This window comes from Sceloporus undulatus, chromosome 7 (genome assembly GCF_019175285.1).
Source record: "Sceloporus undulatus isolate JIND9_A2432 ecotype Alabama chromosome 7, SceUnd_v1.1, whole genome shotgun sequence".
NCBI classification, from domain to species: Eukaryota; Metazoa; Chordata; class Lepidosauria; order Squamata; family Phrynosomatidae; genus Sceloporus; species Sceloporus undulatus.
In genome coordinates, this window is record NC_056528.1 from 37,541,383 (window position 1) to 37,557,918 (window position 16,536).

Sequence of the window (16,536 nt, forward strand, 5' to 3'; positions counted from 1 at the left end):
GAGGAATGTCCAAAATGTCCTCCATTTTAAGCTGGGCTAAGCAGCATGGATTTACATTGATATGAGTGTCCTACATTTTGCAGTGCATTGTCCTCAGGGTGACCAGGCTTCCACCTGTTCCACGACATGTTCTCCACTTCAACCTTTTGTCCAGGAGGAATAATGTCGAAAATGTCCTCCATTTTGAGCAGGACTAAGAACCATGGATTTACATTGATATTAGTGTTTTATTTTATTGGGGAACGCCCTACATTTTTCTTGAACGTCCTACATTTTGTGGTGCCTTGCCAGAGAGTCACACGCTCTCAGCCTCTGAGGATGGCAATGGCAAAGGCAAACCTCTTCTGAATGAACCTTGCCAAGAAAACCCTACAATAGGGTTGCCTTAGGGTCACCATAAGTCGGAAATGACTTGAAGGCACACAACAACAACAACAAGCCTTGAACACTGTCAGCTTTTGCTTCAGCGTTATCCTTTTAATCCTTGCGTGGGTGCGGAGTGGATGGACAGGAAAAGCTCCCTGCGTTTCTTTGCCATATGTGTCCTCACTTGTTCATTCGGGATGCATTCGCTGCTGAAATGCAGAAGTCAAAACCTGTTGTTGTTGCTCTGGTTTTGACTTCTGCATTTCATATGCATCTGCATAGAAATACAAGTTCTTTGCTCAGATCAAAGTGTCAAGTACCACTATAATAAATAGCTGATGAGCCAAACAAAAGTATGGTGAAAAGTATGTTTTTTTCCATACTTCATCCATGTTGATATCTGTGCCTGTGTCTCTTGTACTAGATTTGTCATGCTGTTTGTGGATGACTTGGGTCACATCTCCCAATGGAGTTCCATCATGGCAGGAAGTCTTGCTGGAATGGTGGCCGCCATTGCAACTTACCCAACGGATGTCATCAAGACACGACTCATCGTACAGAACCGACTGGAGCCTTCCTACAAAGGAATTCTTCACGCTTTGTATATGATTTACCATCAGGAAGGTGTTGCTGCACTTTACCGTGGCGTTTCCCTGTCAGTATTAGGTATCTATAATTACATAATGTTTCTATGTTGGGAGAGAGAGGTAGGGAACCTTTGCTCCTCCAGATGTTTTGACCTAGAACTCCTATCATGCTCAGTGGGTTGAGGCAAAATATCTGGACAATCCAAGATTCCACACTTCGGATGTAACAGTTTGGAACATAATTCATGGAGGAAAATCAGTGAGGGACTGTAATTGCAAGACAGATGGTGAGGCTGGGGGACAGTTGCTCTTCTAGGAAAGAGCTTACATCTGGCGTCCCTCAAGGCGCCATTCTGTCACCCATGCTATTTAACATTTACATGAAACCGTTGGGAGAGATCATCCAGAGTCATGGGACGCAGTGTTATCAGTACACTGGTGACACCCAAATATGTTTCTCCATGTCTCCGACTGCTACAGTGACTAAGGATGGCATCTCCCCTCTGAACTCCTGCCTTGAGTCAGTAATGGGCTGGATGAGGAAAATCAAACTCAGGCTGAATCCAGAGAAAACGGAGGTACTTGCCATAGGTTCCTTAGGTCTGGGGAAGGACATTTGTCCTCCCCTCCTAGACAGGGTTACAGTTCCCCTGAAGGATGAAGTTTGCAGTTTGGGAGTACTTCTGGATCCGTCTCTGTGTTTGTCATCTCAAGTGGATGCGACGGCCAGAAGTGCTTGGTACCAACTTCGGTTGATACGCCAACTGCGACCCTACCTCAACCGAAAGGACCTTGAAGCTGTAGTACATGCTCTGGTAATCTCTCATCTTGATTTCTGTAATGCACTTGACATGGGGCTACCCTTGTATCAAGTTCGGAAGCTTCAACTAGTGCAAAACGCAGCAGCCAGGTTGGTCACTAACTCTTCGAGATTTCACCATATAACATCTATTTTAAAAGAGCTACACTGGCTCCCAGTTAGCTTCTGGGCACAGTACAAGGTGTTGGTTATTACCTTTAAAGTCCTACATGGCTTGGGCCCAGGTTACTTACAGGAACGCATCTCCCCATACAATCCGCCCTGCACTCTTAGAACAAGTGAGAAGAACCTGTTAGATGTGCCATCATCCAAACATGTTTCCACTTCCCAAAATGCTTTCAGTATAGCTGCTCCTAGACTATGGAATGGACTCCCATAGGAGACTCGTCTTGTTACATCCTTGGAGATTTTCAAGAAGGCGGTAAAGACAGAGCTCTTCCGCTGCGCATATCCTCCTGACCTTTTATGAAGACCATTGGTACGGACCGAGAGCACCTGACCCCGTGATTGATTGATGATTGATGTTTTATGTTTTTAGCTGTGGTTTTAATTGTAATTAATGTTGTAATACAGTATTACAAGTGTTTTTAACTCTGTTGTGATCCCGCCTCAATCCATTGGGAGAGGCGGGAAGATACAAATAAAAACTATTATTATTATTATTATTATTATTATTTTATTATTATACCACTTCTATCAAGTCCATATCCAAGTAAGAATATGTAGCTGATTTTCCTGTTTCCCAGACTACAATGGTCTCAGGATCAGATTAATGGTGCATCTGTACTGTAAAATAATGCAGTTTCACATCATTTTAACAGCAACCCTGCAGAATCCTTGGATTGGTAGTTTGTGAGGTACTTGCACATTTTGGCAGAGAAGGCTAAAGACCCTGTAAAACTACAAATCCATAGAATGGAGCTGCAGCATTTAAAGTGGTGTCAAACTGCATTATTTTAACAGGGTAGATGGACTCTATATGTGAATGCACTATTGAAGTTAGAGACATAGACAAGGTACATTGCTAAATGCCATATATGTATCTACTGGCCATGCTTGCTGGGGATTCCTGGAATCAATCACTGTACAAAAAGTAAATTTGCCAACCTTTACCTGTTTGAGCAGTTTATATCAACTTTGTTGGTATCTACCAGCATACAAGAGCACATTTCTTTTGTTTGTCTTTCACAACAGGTGCTATCCCATTTTCCATCGGCTCTTTTCTTGTTTACACCCACCTGGATAAAATCTGGGGGGAACCCAGTCTCCGCTTCACTCCACTGCAGAACTTCATCAATGGCTGCCTAGCAGCTGGCGTTGCACAGACACTTTCCTTCCCTTTTGAATCAGTCAAGAGGAAAATGCAGGTATGCAAATCAGGGCTGCTTTTGTGCATGCGCTGTGTAAATTTACAGTGCTATATAAACAAAGCTTGACGATGATGATGATGATGATGATGATGATGTTTTTATAGCACTGCCGCATGCTGCACCAGCCTTTAAAGCAGCCTCTGACTTACCCAGGATGCTGAAGTTCCATTAAATACAATGTCATAGTAACATGATGTCTCTTATATAAAACGGCAACATCAGGGTTTGCTTATTGGAAATTATATTTTTAGTATTTTCAAACCATAGATGGTTGATCCAAGGATTTTAAAAAATCCGTGGATGTGGAGGGCCAACTGTATTCCTTCTAAGGTGGAGCTGGCTTTCAGTGATGAAAGAGAAAAGGTAGAGGTTTATTGCAGCCACCAGGTTGCACTATTCTCTCAGCTAAAATCATTGCTAGCTCAGAAAAAAGGAACCAGACTGTTGTCATGGTTTGAGCATTGGCCGAGGGTTCAAATCCTGGCTAGGTTATGGAAATGCACTGGGTGACCTTGGGCAAGTCACATGCTCTCAGCCTCAGAGGAAGCCAATGCAAACCCCCTCTGAACAAATCTTGCCAAGAAAACTCTGTGGTAGGGTCCCTGTAACTAAGAAACAACTTGAATGCAAACAGCAACAAAGCTCAGATAATGCTATCCTCCTCTCATTGGAATGCTGATGGATCTTCTTTTATTCTTCTTTTTTCAAATTTTTAATTCCATACATTTAAATTCATATGTTAACCAAAAGGAAAGAAAGAAAAACCTAGCTAGCATTTTGTTAGTAAGTTACAATGGTGCGAGTTGGACTTAAACTGTTGGAACTCAGCTTTTTTATCACTGAGTAGGTCACTGCCATGCCCTTCTCCTTTTGTGTCATGTTATTTTTTAGGTTGTACACCTGTAAACACAGCTAGTGGTCATGAGTGAGTGTTATTCAAAATGTTGGGAGGGCACCAGGGTGTGGGAAGCAGAAACACTGTAATAAAGGTTTGAGAGACAGCATAGTTGAGTGTTGGGTTACAACTCTGAAGACCAGGGTTCGAATCCTATGACATCCCATAACACAGTTTCCATTGGTCTTGGTCTTGCAGTTATGCCATAAAACTACACTCAGGATGTATCTGTGCTGCAAAAATAATCCAGTTTGATGTCACTTTAACTGCCATGGCTCACTTCTATGGAATTCTGGGAATTATAGAGTTTTTTTATCCCACCAGAGCTTTCTGACAAAGAAAGCCAAATGCTTCACAAAAGTACATTTTCCAGAATTCCATAGCATTGAGTTATGGCAATTAAAGTGGTGTCAAACTGGATTATTTCTGCAATGAGGATGCAGCCCGAGCTATTTGCTACTTAAGTAGTAGCTACTTAAATGTGCATACAATCACCATATCACCATAACTACAGCTCCCAGTTCACATAACCAATTTAGGAACCTATCGTGATCAGTGGTATCAAACGCTGCCAAGGACAGAGGTGGGAAACTATGGCTCTCCAGATGTTTTTGTTCTGCAACTCCCATAATCCCTTGAGAGTTGACTGTGTTGGCTAGGGATGATGTTTGCTGTAGACCAACAACATTATGTAAGACCTTGGGATGTGGGAGAGAATGTGGAAGGTTCTGCTCTCTTTCCAGTCATCCAGAAAGGTTAACAGGTGTACAAAAGTCTTTACTGACTTGCTGTCAGTACCAGGTGTGTTGCTTATTGTTGGTGCACCAACAACCTGAAAGGCAAATGGAGAACCATAGAATTATACAGTTGAAAGGAATCACAAAGGCCATCTGCTCCAATCCCCTAAGCATTCCTAATAGATGGACATCCAATTTCTGTTTTAAAACCCCCAAAGAAGGATATTCCACCATCCTCTAAAACAGTCCATTCTACTCTTGAAAAACTCTAACAGTCAAGAAGTTCTTGCTAACGTTTAAGTGGAATCTCTTTTCTTGTAAACTCATGGGCTCATCTTCCAGTCTGACTCTCTTCTCATGTTTTTTAAAAAGGCTTTAGACTGATTGTCTGGAGTCTGGTCTTATTTACCCAATGAAATCAATTGGCACAATAAAAGAATGTACTTCTTTACACAATGGCTATTTTATGGAATTCACTGCAACGATAGGCGCTAGTTTAGAGGGAATTAAAAGGGGAATCTGACAGATTCATGGAGGATAAACCTACTTGCCTTGATAGTGTAACAGAACTTAAGTATTCAGAGCAGAACTTGGAAATTTCCTTTTTGGATGGTGGGGAGGGACTATAGTTCTCAGAATTTCCCAGGAGTTTCAGAGATTTGTAATATTTTAAAAAAAAAGTTTTCCAAACTCTGGTTCACATGCTATTATTTCTGCTACTTCTCAATTCAGGAGTGAATGCTGTTTGTTTGTTGTACTTTTAAAAGGTCCAATAACAAAAGTGTTCTGAGTGCTTTAGGATGAGCATGGGAAATTTATGGCCATTCAAGAAATCTGAGACTACAACTCCCAAAATTCCTTATCCTAGGCTATAGCAAAGGTTCACTTTTGGATAATAGTTGTAGCACATCTCCGAATGATCAGATTTCCCAATGCTTTGAGTGAAGCTTCAGCTATAAATTGCAGGATTTAATGTCCAATTTCACTCATCCTATGTGTGTGCAAATGGGCCTTCAAGTCGCCTATGGACTTATGGCAATCCCATTCATTACTTAAGAGGTGTTTTGGCAAAGAATCGTCAGGGGTAGTATTTGTTGGGAAAATATGCAGAGATAAATGCAGAGTAATCTTGGAAGTTTGTGAGTAGATAGACAAACTGGCAGACTGGAGCTTTGCCAGGAAATACAGCTGCAAGGCTTTTCTCCAAAGAGGCACTGTTTATTATTGTTGCAAACACACATGCAAGAACAAAGCTACACAGACAAACTCCTCCTCCTACAAACCCACACTGTACAATGATGATTTGAGCTTATATACACTTTTGCCATGTGGCAATCTAGCTCAACCCCTTCCTGTACAATTTCTTGTGTTACCTGGATTACTGTCCATCATTCCAGATGACACAGCATATTTACATAGGTGCTATGTGCTGCTCTTTGGCACACTCTGCAACAATCTTGGACAATCACCTGCTGTCTGGAGCCACAGCTGCAACCAATTCCTGGTTAGGAGCAGTGAGTGTCCATTAGCTTCTCTGCCACGTCTGAACATTTTCAATGCTGCTCCATACCTCAACAGTATTGCCAGTTCCTTCCTCTGAAATGTAGCCCACAGTACCTGGCATTGTTGGCAGTCTCCCATTCAAGTACTAACCAAGGCTGATCCTGCTTATCTTCCAAGATCAGATGGGATCTGGTGCCTTTAGGGTATGTAGGCACCCTTATTGTTGTTGTTCACCTAACCCTCAAAAGGATTTTGTGTGCTTATTTTAGATTTCAGATTAAGTCAAATTCCCTCTGTTACTTCTTTTCTCTAATCCCTTATTAGCAAACCTGGGACAAATAGTCCAGCCCAGAACTTGGTTTCCAAGAAATCTTATTCTGGCAGAATGATGACTTCTCCCTTACAAGGGTCCAATATGACATTTGTCTTTATTGATTATCTATTTAGTAAAGATTTCCTAATTCTACTTTCCTCATGTTCAAAACAGTGCATAGCTTTTAACCTTCTTTCCCCTATTTTGTGTGATGGCACTGTCTGTTGCACCTATATTTTATTTCATGTTTGCCTTCATTTTGAATGAAATGTTTTTTCTAGTTACAGTACTGTATTTCCTTTCTTCTCGACCCTTCTATTTATTTTGGTGTTTTGTTTCTTATTTAAAATTTTATTTTATTTGTGGCATTGCCATTACGTGGGAAAGGCTGGCTTCTCAATGTTCAGCTCTCTTTTTTTCCCCAGTGCAATTTACACAAGGAAAAAAAAAAGACCCATTAAATCACTATTTGGCTGGTAGGTTTTTTGATAAGGCTACGTTGGTGGCTAGGAAGAGAAAAAGCATCTAGAAGAAAGATAAACAGAAGAGATTGTAGAATGTCATATGGGTTTGGAAAACAATTGTCGCTGAATTAGCTTATTTGGGGGGCTTTCTATTGCAGCTCTAAAAATCCCAACTGACTAGCCAGGGGCAAGCAAGAGTTGTAAGCCAGTGTACCTGGAGGCCCAAAGGTTCCCTATGGAACTGTCCACACTGCAGAAATAATCCAGTTTGACATCACTAACTGCCATGGCTCAGTGCTATAGGATTCTGGGAACTGTAGTTGTGTGAGTCAGTTAGCCATCTCTGTTAGAGAGCTCTGATACCACAATAAACTACACTTTCCAGAATTCCATAGCATTGAGCCAGGGCAGTTAAAGTCGTGTCACACTGGATTATTTCTGAAGTACGGATGCAGCCTATGCATGCTTTCATTCCAGCCTGAATGTATAATTCTCAACTGGGATTGGAAACTAAGGCCTGTTACAGACTGCCAAAATAAAGCTGCTTCGGGTCTCTTTGGAAGTATGCTATTTAAATGATGCATGCACCCTAAGAATCCGGAAGCTGCACCAAAGCCGCACTTCAGTGCTTAGGAATGGAGTGTGGCTTTGGCGCGACCTCCGGACTCTTAGGACCCAGGCATCATTTAAATAGCATACCTCCAAAGAGACCCGAAGCAGCTTTATTTGGCAGTCTGTAACAGGCCTAAGACAGAGACAGGTGCCAGTTTTCACCTGGCAGGCTGCTCTTAGCTCTTCCAGACAGCAAAATGGACTGAAAATAAAGGTAAATCAAAACTGGAAGTGAATTCTTGGTTTTGATTTACAGTGGGCCCTATCTGCTGGGATTTGGTTCCAGGACCCCCTGTAGATAAAATCCTTGGATGTTCATGTCCCATTAAATAAGATGGCATAGTAAAATTGTGTCTCTTAAATAAAATTTGGGGAGGCAGGTTTGAGAATTAAACCAAACCACTCCTTTTTGGTAGGATTTGGTGATAATGTGGGCAATTTTGGGGGTATTTTTTTCTTCCTCAAAAATGAAATTGGGTGGCTTTGGGGAAGTCTTGAAAAAAGTGTTTGGGAATTGCATGGGACCCACAAGCCACACTTTTCACCACCCCTACTGTTGATGCAAGCAAATACAGACCTGATTGTGGGTGAAAACATTTATTGAAATTATAATCCATTAATTTATTAAAAGGTGGCTAATTCAGTCCATTCATTTAAAAAGAAAACAAAAAAAACTTATTCTTAACTGACTAGTCTCATCAAAGATACTTCCTAGTTAGTTGAACCATGCATTTGGGGTTCATCTTTCAGCAAGCCTACAGAAGCTGCCAAGATTATAATATTGCAGTGGAAGCCTCTCATATTCTATCACTATGCGTCCATCTGACAGAAGGGATCACTTGAGGCTTAGCACCTCTCATGAGGTGTTTTGAGGCCTGATTTGGACAGTACAGAGGCTGTGGGAGAAAGCTTTCCATACACATGTATATATCAGGGCTCAGGCTTTTTGTATGTGTAACAGAATTAAGCGGCAAAAAGGCAACTGTTCAAGTTAGTTGTCCTGCTTGAGATTACAGGTAAGGAATTTTACCTTTGCCTTGTCTCCTACGTACAATAAAGGGATGTAAAATAAAAAGAGCCACTGCAAATAAAAAATAGCAGATCAAGAAATGTTGTTTGCTGTGCTGGTTCTCTCTTTGCATGATTTTAACATGGGGAAGATGTGGTGATTGTGAATGCTTGCATACAGCGTAAAGGCTGTCTGTTCTGCCTCAGTTCACTCCTTGTGAGCAAACCACATCTAATCACAGTAGGAAAAAACATTTGTTTCCTGGAGGCATGAACATTTTCTGGTTAGAATCAGTAACATAGGTATCTCTTTTGTATCTGTAAAGTTTTAGTCATATGCTTTCTAAACTTGAAGAATTAGGGAAGAAAACGAAGCCTGTCCTTAATGGCTTAACTTATAGTTCTTTGCATTTCATTCCAGGCCTTGCAAATATCACTTAACATTTATTTGCGAACTAATCCAGAGAGAAGGAGAGAAGTCCACAGTTCGTGGTTTCCTTCACTATATGAAATCCAAACAGTTGGGTCAGGAGAGTGCAGTTTCAGAGCTTGTCAGGGTACGATGATGAATAGTTTGGAAGAGTTGCGTTCTTTTAGGTTACAAGCACCAGAATCTCACAGGTCGGGATGACTACTTGCCATGTTTGTTGGGGGATTGTGAGACTTGTAGGCGAGTAAAGTAAATCTTCCAAGCCCTGCAGTACGTTCAGTGAAATTTCCAGGCAAGAGAAGTAAATGAAGCTTCTACACAACAGAATATAGGATGGACAAAATATGCAGTCCAGTGGTTTGTTGTTGTTGTCCTGTGCCTCATAAATTGTTCCCAATTTATGGTGACCCTAAGGTGAATCTATCATGGCAAGATTTGTTCAGAGGAGATTTGCCATTACCTTCTCCTGAGGCTGAGAGAGTGTGACTCACCCAAGGTCACCCAGTGGGTTTCATGGCCGAACTGGAAATTGAATTGTGGTCTCTAGAGTTGTAGTCCAGCACCTAAGCCAGTGGTACAGTCAAGTAATTTTAGATCCTGGACTGAATGGTTTTACAGCTCCAACACACACACACACACACACACCTTTAGATGGTAATGTGTATTAAATCACTTCAAAGGCCAGAGCTTCTAACTACCCTGGGAAAGTTGAGAGTTGTACAGGTTGAGTCTCTCTTGTCTGGAATTCCAAAATCTGAAATACTCCAAAAACCAAAACTTTTTTCATGAGTGGCTGAGATAGTAACACCTTTGCTTTCTGATGGTTCAGTGTACACAAATTTTGTTTCATGAAAAAAATTATTTAAAATATTGCATAAAATTACCTTCAGGGTATATGTATAAGCTGTATATGAAACATAAAGGAATTTTGTATTTAGATTTCCATCTCCAAAATATCTCATTATGTACATATACAGTGGACCCTTGTTATACACTGGGGTTTGTGTCCAAGATCCCCTGTGGATAACAAAATCCATGGATGCTCAAGTCCCATTAAATATAATGACATAGCAAAATGGTGTCCCTTATAAAAATTGGAAAATCAAGGTTTGATATTTGAAATTTATACTTTTTAAAAACATTTTCAAACCGTGGATGCTTGAATCCCTGTATAAAAAGTCCGTGTATAAGAAGGGCCGACTGTATGCAAGTACAGATATTCCACAGTTGGGGTTTGGATACAGAATGGGAGGGAGTATCGTCTTGTTCTCTGCTGTCTTGTGCCTAGCTGAAAGGCCCCACTGAACTTGGTAGATCTTGGGCAAGTCATATGCTCTCGGCTTCAGGGAAATGGCAAACCTCCTCTGGAAAAATCTTGTCAAGAAAACTCCATTATAATTTTGCCTTTGGGTACCATAAGTGGGAAATGACTTGAAGGCATACAACACCAGCAATATGAGGTTTTGTTGTCAGGAGAAAATACTGTACAAAGTTTTAGAGTGACTTATAAAACTAAGATTTCTAGAATCAACCAGCTTGCATGGGCAGAAAGATACTTTTTCCAAGCATTGATTCTATGCAAATTTACCTGGGAAGTTATCCCCTTCAAAAGGACCATGAACAATCTGCTTCTGAAGAAGTACATAGTGAATTAATTGTATCTTTAGGGCAGGAGTGAGAATCACTAGTATTCCTCACCATTAGAGATGCAGATTATGACTGTTGGAAGTTGGAGTTCAACAGCATTTGGAGGGTCAAGCATTCCTTGCTGGTACTTTAGGAATTGAGAGTTGCAGAAACAGATCCTCTTTATTTTAAATGGAATGGATTCTATTCTTATGAAATGGTTCTGTATATTCTCTCCGGAGCAGGCTCAGAGTCCTTGCCTCCCCCATAACGGAGGGGTTGACATCCATTTTGTGGGCATGATAGATTGTTTTAAGCAAACCGTGAAGATAAAAGGAGTGCTTGCTCTTTGGAACGGACTCACTGCTAACTTACTGAGGGTATGTACCACAACTACCATTGTTCTATTCCTTTTTAGAGAACTGATTTAAATGTTTGTTTTAGCCACACAATGTTGTAACCATGTTATGACTTGTTTGAATCATTTCTGGTATGAAGCTCCTACTTTTCCTTAAAAACTTTGCGCATACCTAATATTTGCCTTGTGTGGATAAAACTTGGCCATTAACTTAAATTCACCCTAATGGACCTTATAAATAAGGAGATGGGAGTTGTGTGGTCCTCCAGATTCTGTTGAACTGCTATTCCCAGCATCCCTTACCATTGACTGTGCTGGCTAGGTCTGCTGGGAGTTGCAGTCCAACTATATCTGGAGGGATGCACCTAGACTGCTTCTATTGTAAAGCATCAATGATATAGTTATTTACAGTTTTATGTTTATTTTAAAATATGGATACTTTGAGTTTCCTTTTAATTGAGGTTGGAAACATTTGGCTCTCTAGATGTGGTGAGACTATAGTTCCTATCATCTGTCATCATTGGCTATGCTGGCTGAGGAGCATAGGGGTTGTAGCCCAAAAACATCTGGAGCACCACTTCTTCCCTCCTAAATATCACAAAACTACAAACCCCATAACTCCATTGCATTGAGCCATGGGAGTTAAAGCGGTGTCAAATGGCCTTATTCCTGCAGTGCAGATTAGACATGAGATATGGATATTTGACTGGAACGATAAGAACACCACTTAAGAAACAGCTCATATTAAAATTTGCTGCTGTTAAGTAACAGCACAATCTTACATATAATTTACATAGAAGTAAGCTCCATTATGTGCTTACTTCAGAGTAGACTTGCATGGGATTGCACTGTAAGGCTGCAATCATATGCACATTTACTTAAGGTTTCATACACTGAATATAAAGGGACTTACTTCTGTGTAAAACATGCATGCTGGTGCAATAAAAGTACTCCCTCCAGCTAATCTGCTAAAGATTTGAAACATCTATCAGTTAGAAGTTGTAGCTCTACTTTTCACAGACTAGGACCACCTCTGTAAAGTTCTCACCTTGAAGTTTAGAGACTCACTGAACATGTGAGTAATTTCAGATATGTTTGTTTGCTTGTTTTTTAACAGATTGTCCCTTATTTTGGGGTCATGTTCAGCACTTTTGAATTCTGCAAGCGTGTCTGCCTGTATCGAAACGGTTACATTGATTCCCCGCTAAGCTACAAGCTAACACCAGGTGTGGATCAGAGTTTACAACCCCAGGAGTTGCAAGAATTCAAGCTCCTTGGAAAAAGAAACTTTTAAGCCCCAGGAAGCATTTTCTGTAATGAAAGGTCACATTGCTAAAGGAACGTTGTGGAGAGCTGAAAGGAAGACACTGGACTTGAGTTAATAGTATGTAACTGGTCACTGAATGATAAAACCCATCCTACAGTATTAGATGACCCATCAAACCTTTGAAGTTCGCCAACTTCAGTTGAGGTATACCTTGGGGGGAAAAGAGAGAGTGTGGCCTTCTAGGGGCCAAACACAGTACAATAATTGTGCACAAACTGTGCAAAGTACTCAATTATAGCACTATAGCAGAACTGCCATGGTTCTGTCCTATTGAATGCTGAGATTGTCAGTTTAGAGAGGGGCATTTGGAATTCTCAGCCAGAGAGCTCTAGTGCCTCACCAAACTACAAACCCCAGGATTCTCTAGAATGGAACTATGGCAGTTAAAGTGGAATGATAGCACTATAAGTATGTAGTGTGACTGGGCCCCTGATGTTCTTGAACTACAGCTGCCATCAACTAGCTTCCACAGCCAGATATGAGGGAGAATGCAAGCTGAAATCCAACAGCATTTGGAGGGCCACACATTCCCCATGTGAGGCCTAAAACTACCTAAAATCTATAGTCTTAAATTATATGTGCAGAGGAATGCGTTGATATTGTTGACTGTGCCATTTGCACGGTGCTACATGGACTGGAGGTGTTTGCAGTTTTTTTAGTAGTTTTCCTGTGGACTGAACTTTCTGCTTCAAATTCAAGCAAAGACTGAGGAGAAAAATTCCATCCTTGCCGGCTGACTGCCAAGTGCCTTCCAATGTATAGAAGCATCTGGATATATAATTTCACCTTACTTGCAGTCTGAAATAGTGCAATCCATTCTACTACCTCATTCTGCTTTACATGTGACTCATTTCCCATAGAGGCAGCTAAAAGAAGGTGGGTATTGAGCTTCTAATACAGGGTTGGAGGAATATAGCCCTCTAAATAATCTTGGCACGAAGCTTCCAGCATTATTCACCACTGGCTGTGCTAACTAGGACTGCTGGGATTTGCAGTCCTACAAAATCCCAAGATGCACACTTTCACCACCTCTGGAAGCATTGCCCTTGGACATTCACATTTGGTCTACAATTAGCCTCAGCCCCACCCAACATGACCAACAGGATGGGATTTTGGAAGCTATAGTTTAAAGCATCAGGGAGGGCCAAAGTTTTGCCACTCCTGATCTTGGGAGCCCTGGATCCATCTATGGGAGACAGACTGGATGCATCCCATACTCTTCAGCACGACAGACTCCTCAGAAAAGGAGTATCAACTCTTATTGGGAGGTAACATAGTGGGCCCTGCATCAGTATCTTTCAACAGAGATAATGCCAAAATTGGGAAGTCAGGTATTTGCCTGCATGCACTGGAATACTGAACTGTTTTTTAAAATTAAAAAGCACATGCAGTGGATAATCGAAAAGCACAAGAAAACCAAAGAGGACATATTTGATCTGCATTTCTCCCACAATATAAATCACCATTTTTAAGAGAAAAAATATAGGTAGATTTTAAAAGATGGTAGGGTTTGAGTCACCATTTGGAGAGCTTTTGCAGTGGGAAGGGATGGCAATATAGGAGGAAAATGTGCTGGCTGATATATTTAGGGATAGATTCCGCCTTTACAGCTGACTTTAGCAAGCAGAATTGTATGCTGTACTGTCTAGGCTTGAACAATCCTGCACACATTTTGAACTGAACAGAATGTGCTTCTGAATAGATATGTAGAGAATTGTACTACTAGAATGCAATCCAGTACATATTTACTATGAAATCAAGCCCTGCTAAGTATTTCATAGTTAACAACTCCAATGCTCTCCAAATCCCCTGGGCTCCAACTCCCATTATCCCCAGTCCAGCAGTATGGTCACTGTGCTGAGTGGGGGCAAGGGGAGTTGTATCTCAGCCTATCTGGGATGGAAGATGAGGAGATGTGGAAAGGTTTACAGTCAGACCTCCTTATCCATGGAATTTTTAATCCACAATTAGCCACAGCTTGAAAATATTCCAAAAATGTATAAAATCCAAAAAGCAAACCTTGATTTTGCTATTTTATATAAGGGACACCATTTCACTGCCACTGTATATAATGGAACATTAGCATCCACAGGAGCCCCTAGAATCAAACCAGCGGATATCAAGGGCCCACTGTATTTGGACTACAACTCCCTAAATCTACCAACAGCATGGATTCAGGAGTAGTTCAAAAATTTAATTTCTCCAAACTCTGGCATCAAGATGAGGAACGTTGTATGTATGCAGCTACACTGTTAAGGATGCAAATATGAGTGGTGGGATGTCCCATGATGGAGTGCCTCACTGCATCGAAAATCCAAACACACATAAGAAAATATACAGAGGGAAATCAAGTTAGAACCTCCATGAAATGATTAAAGTTTGCAGACCAGTTCGAGTACACCTTTAATCACATAAACCCCATCTCACTTGCATTTGTAAGTGGTACAACCTGAGGATAGGATGCTAGTAGTACTCCAGCTGCATGGATTGGCTCCTGCTAGAGCATGTTCTGGCAATGAGTGCCCACTGTGTATTGCAGAGACTCTTGTGTCTCATCTGCTTTGAGATCCTAGAACCTCTTGCATTTTTAGAGTGACAAAGTGTATACTCAGCTTTCCCATGCCTCTAGCACACAGCACATCAGTGTGTAAACACACAGAGGAGGGAGCTGGATCTGAAAAACTTGTGTGTCTTTGTGTACACTACAGTTACGCTGGTGTCAAAAATTGCTCTTACAATCGCCTTGCAATAACAGTTTGTGATTAATTTTGTGAAAAGGGCATTTGATATTAAATTTACCTTTTCCAGGAAACACATGACGTGGTGATTAAAGTTGACAGCGTTTATCTCTTTCTCAGGGTTGCAAAAGAGGGAGTTTTGTCATCCAAAGGTGAAATGAAATAACTCTGCTTAAATCCTCCTCCTGCGTCACTGTCACTGATGTAGGAGCTCTGTGCTCCTTTGTGGCTGTTGGGACATTGGGTTGTTGCTTCTCTCAGCCAGAGAGGGACATTTTAGGACCAAAGTGTGCCTGCCAAAGGTTTTCTTAGGAACCCCCTGCATGGCTTTCTGTGTGTGTCTCACACACACACACACCCTACTTGCCTGGCCCTTTCCATTTTCCTTCCATTAGAGAGCCAGCATGGCCTAGTGGTTTGAGCATTGGACTACAACTCTGGAGACCAGGGTTCGAATCCTGGCTTGGCCACTGAAACCCACCTACTAGCCCTGGGAGTTACACTCTCTCAATCTCAAGGGAAGGCAAACCTCCGCTGAACACAGTCTTGTCAGGAAAACCCCAGATTCATCTTGAAAGCACACAACAACAACAGCAACAACTCTTGCCATAGCCTGGGCAACCTTATAGCCTCCCCACTTGCCCACAATCCAACCTTATACAGGGTGAGTCCTCAATGCAATGGAGGACAAGACCCTGCAGAAACATAGGACATTCTAGAAAAACGGAGGCCAGGACCAAAGAAAAGCTTGATATGCTCCTAGAAATATTCGCTCATGCTTCTTAGCATTCTCAAAATGGAGGACCTTTTGGAACTGCCTCCTGACAGAAGGTTGAAATGGAGGGCAGGTCCTGGAAAAGGAGGACATGGCTGGTCAGAGGACAAAATGTAGGACAGTCAAGAAAAACTGAGGGCAGCAAGGCCAAAGGAAACGCTGCTAGAAGTAATTAGTCATGCCTGCCACTTAGCCTGGCTCAAAATGGAGGACCCTTTGACATTCCTCCTAGGAAGAAGGTTGAAAGGAAGGGCAGGTCCTGGAAAAGTAGGAGGCCTGGTCACTGAAATGGAGGATATGTCCTGGAAAAGTAGGAGGCCTGTGAAATAGAGGACAAATCCTGGAAAAGTGGGAGCCTTGGTGAAATGGAGGGCAGGTCTGGAAAAGTAGGACCCCTGGTGCCTGAAATGGAGGAGGGGTCCAGGAGAAGATCCCTGGCCAGGCTGGGAAATGAAGGCAGGGCCTTTGCCATTGGGCTCTGGGGAGAGTGGGCTCCCTCCTTCCTTTCCTCCCTTTGCAGCAGCAGCAGCAGCAGTCCTCTCTCGGGTCCCTCCCTCCCTGCTTCCCTGCCGTCGGAGCCAATCAGGGCCCAGGGAAGGGCTTGTGC

At 41.8% G+C, this 16,536-nt stretch overlaps 1 protein-coding gene across 1 annotated transcript in view; it reads left to right on the forward strand.

Annotated features, from left to right (window-relative positions):
- Positions 1-16,532, forward strand: part of SLC25A43 (solute carrier family 25 member 43) — a 23,252-nt gene extending 6,720 nt beyond the window's left edge. Inside the window, exons 2-5 of the mRNA XM_042478416.1 lie at positions 791-1,032; positions 2,968-3,140; positions 10,977-11,111; positions 12,207-16,532. Of these exons, the coding sequence (XP_042334350.1) occupies positions 791-1,032; positions 2,968-3,140; positions 10,977-11,111; positions 12,207-12,383 (727 nt within the window). The 3' untranslated portion in view covers positions 12,384-16,532. The remainder of the gene's footprint in view (positions 1-790; positions 1,033-2,967; positions 3,141-10,976; positions 11,112-12,206) is intronic.
- Positions 16,533-16,536: the final 4 nt, after the last annotated feature.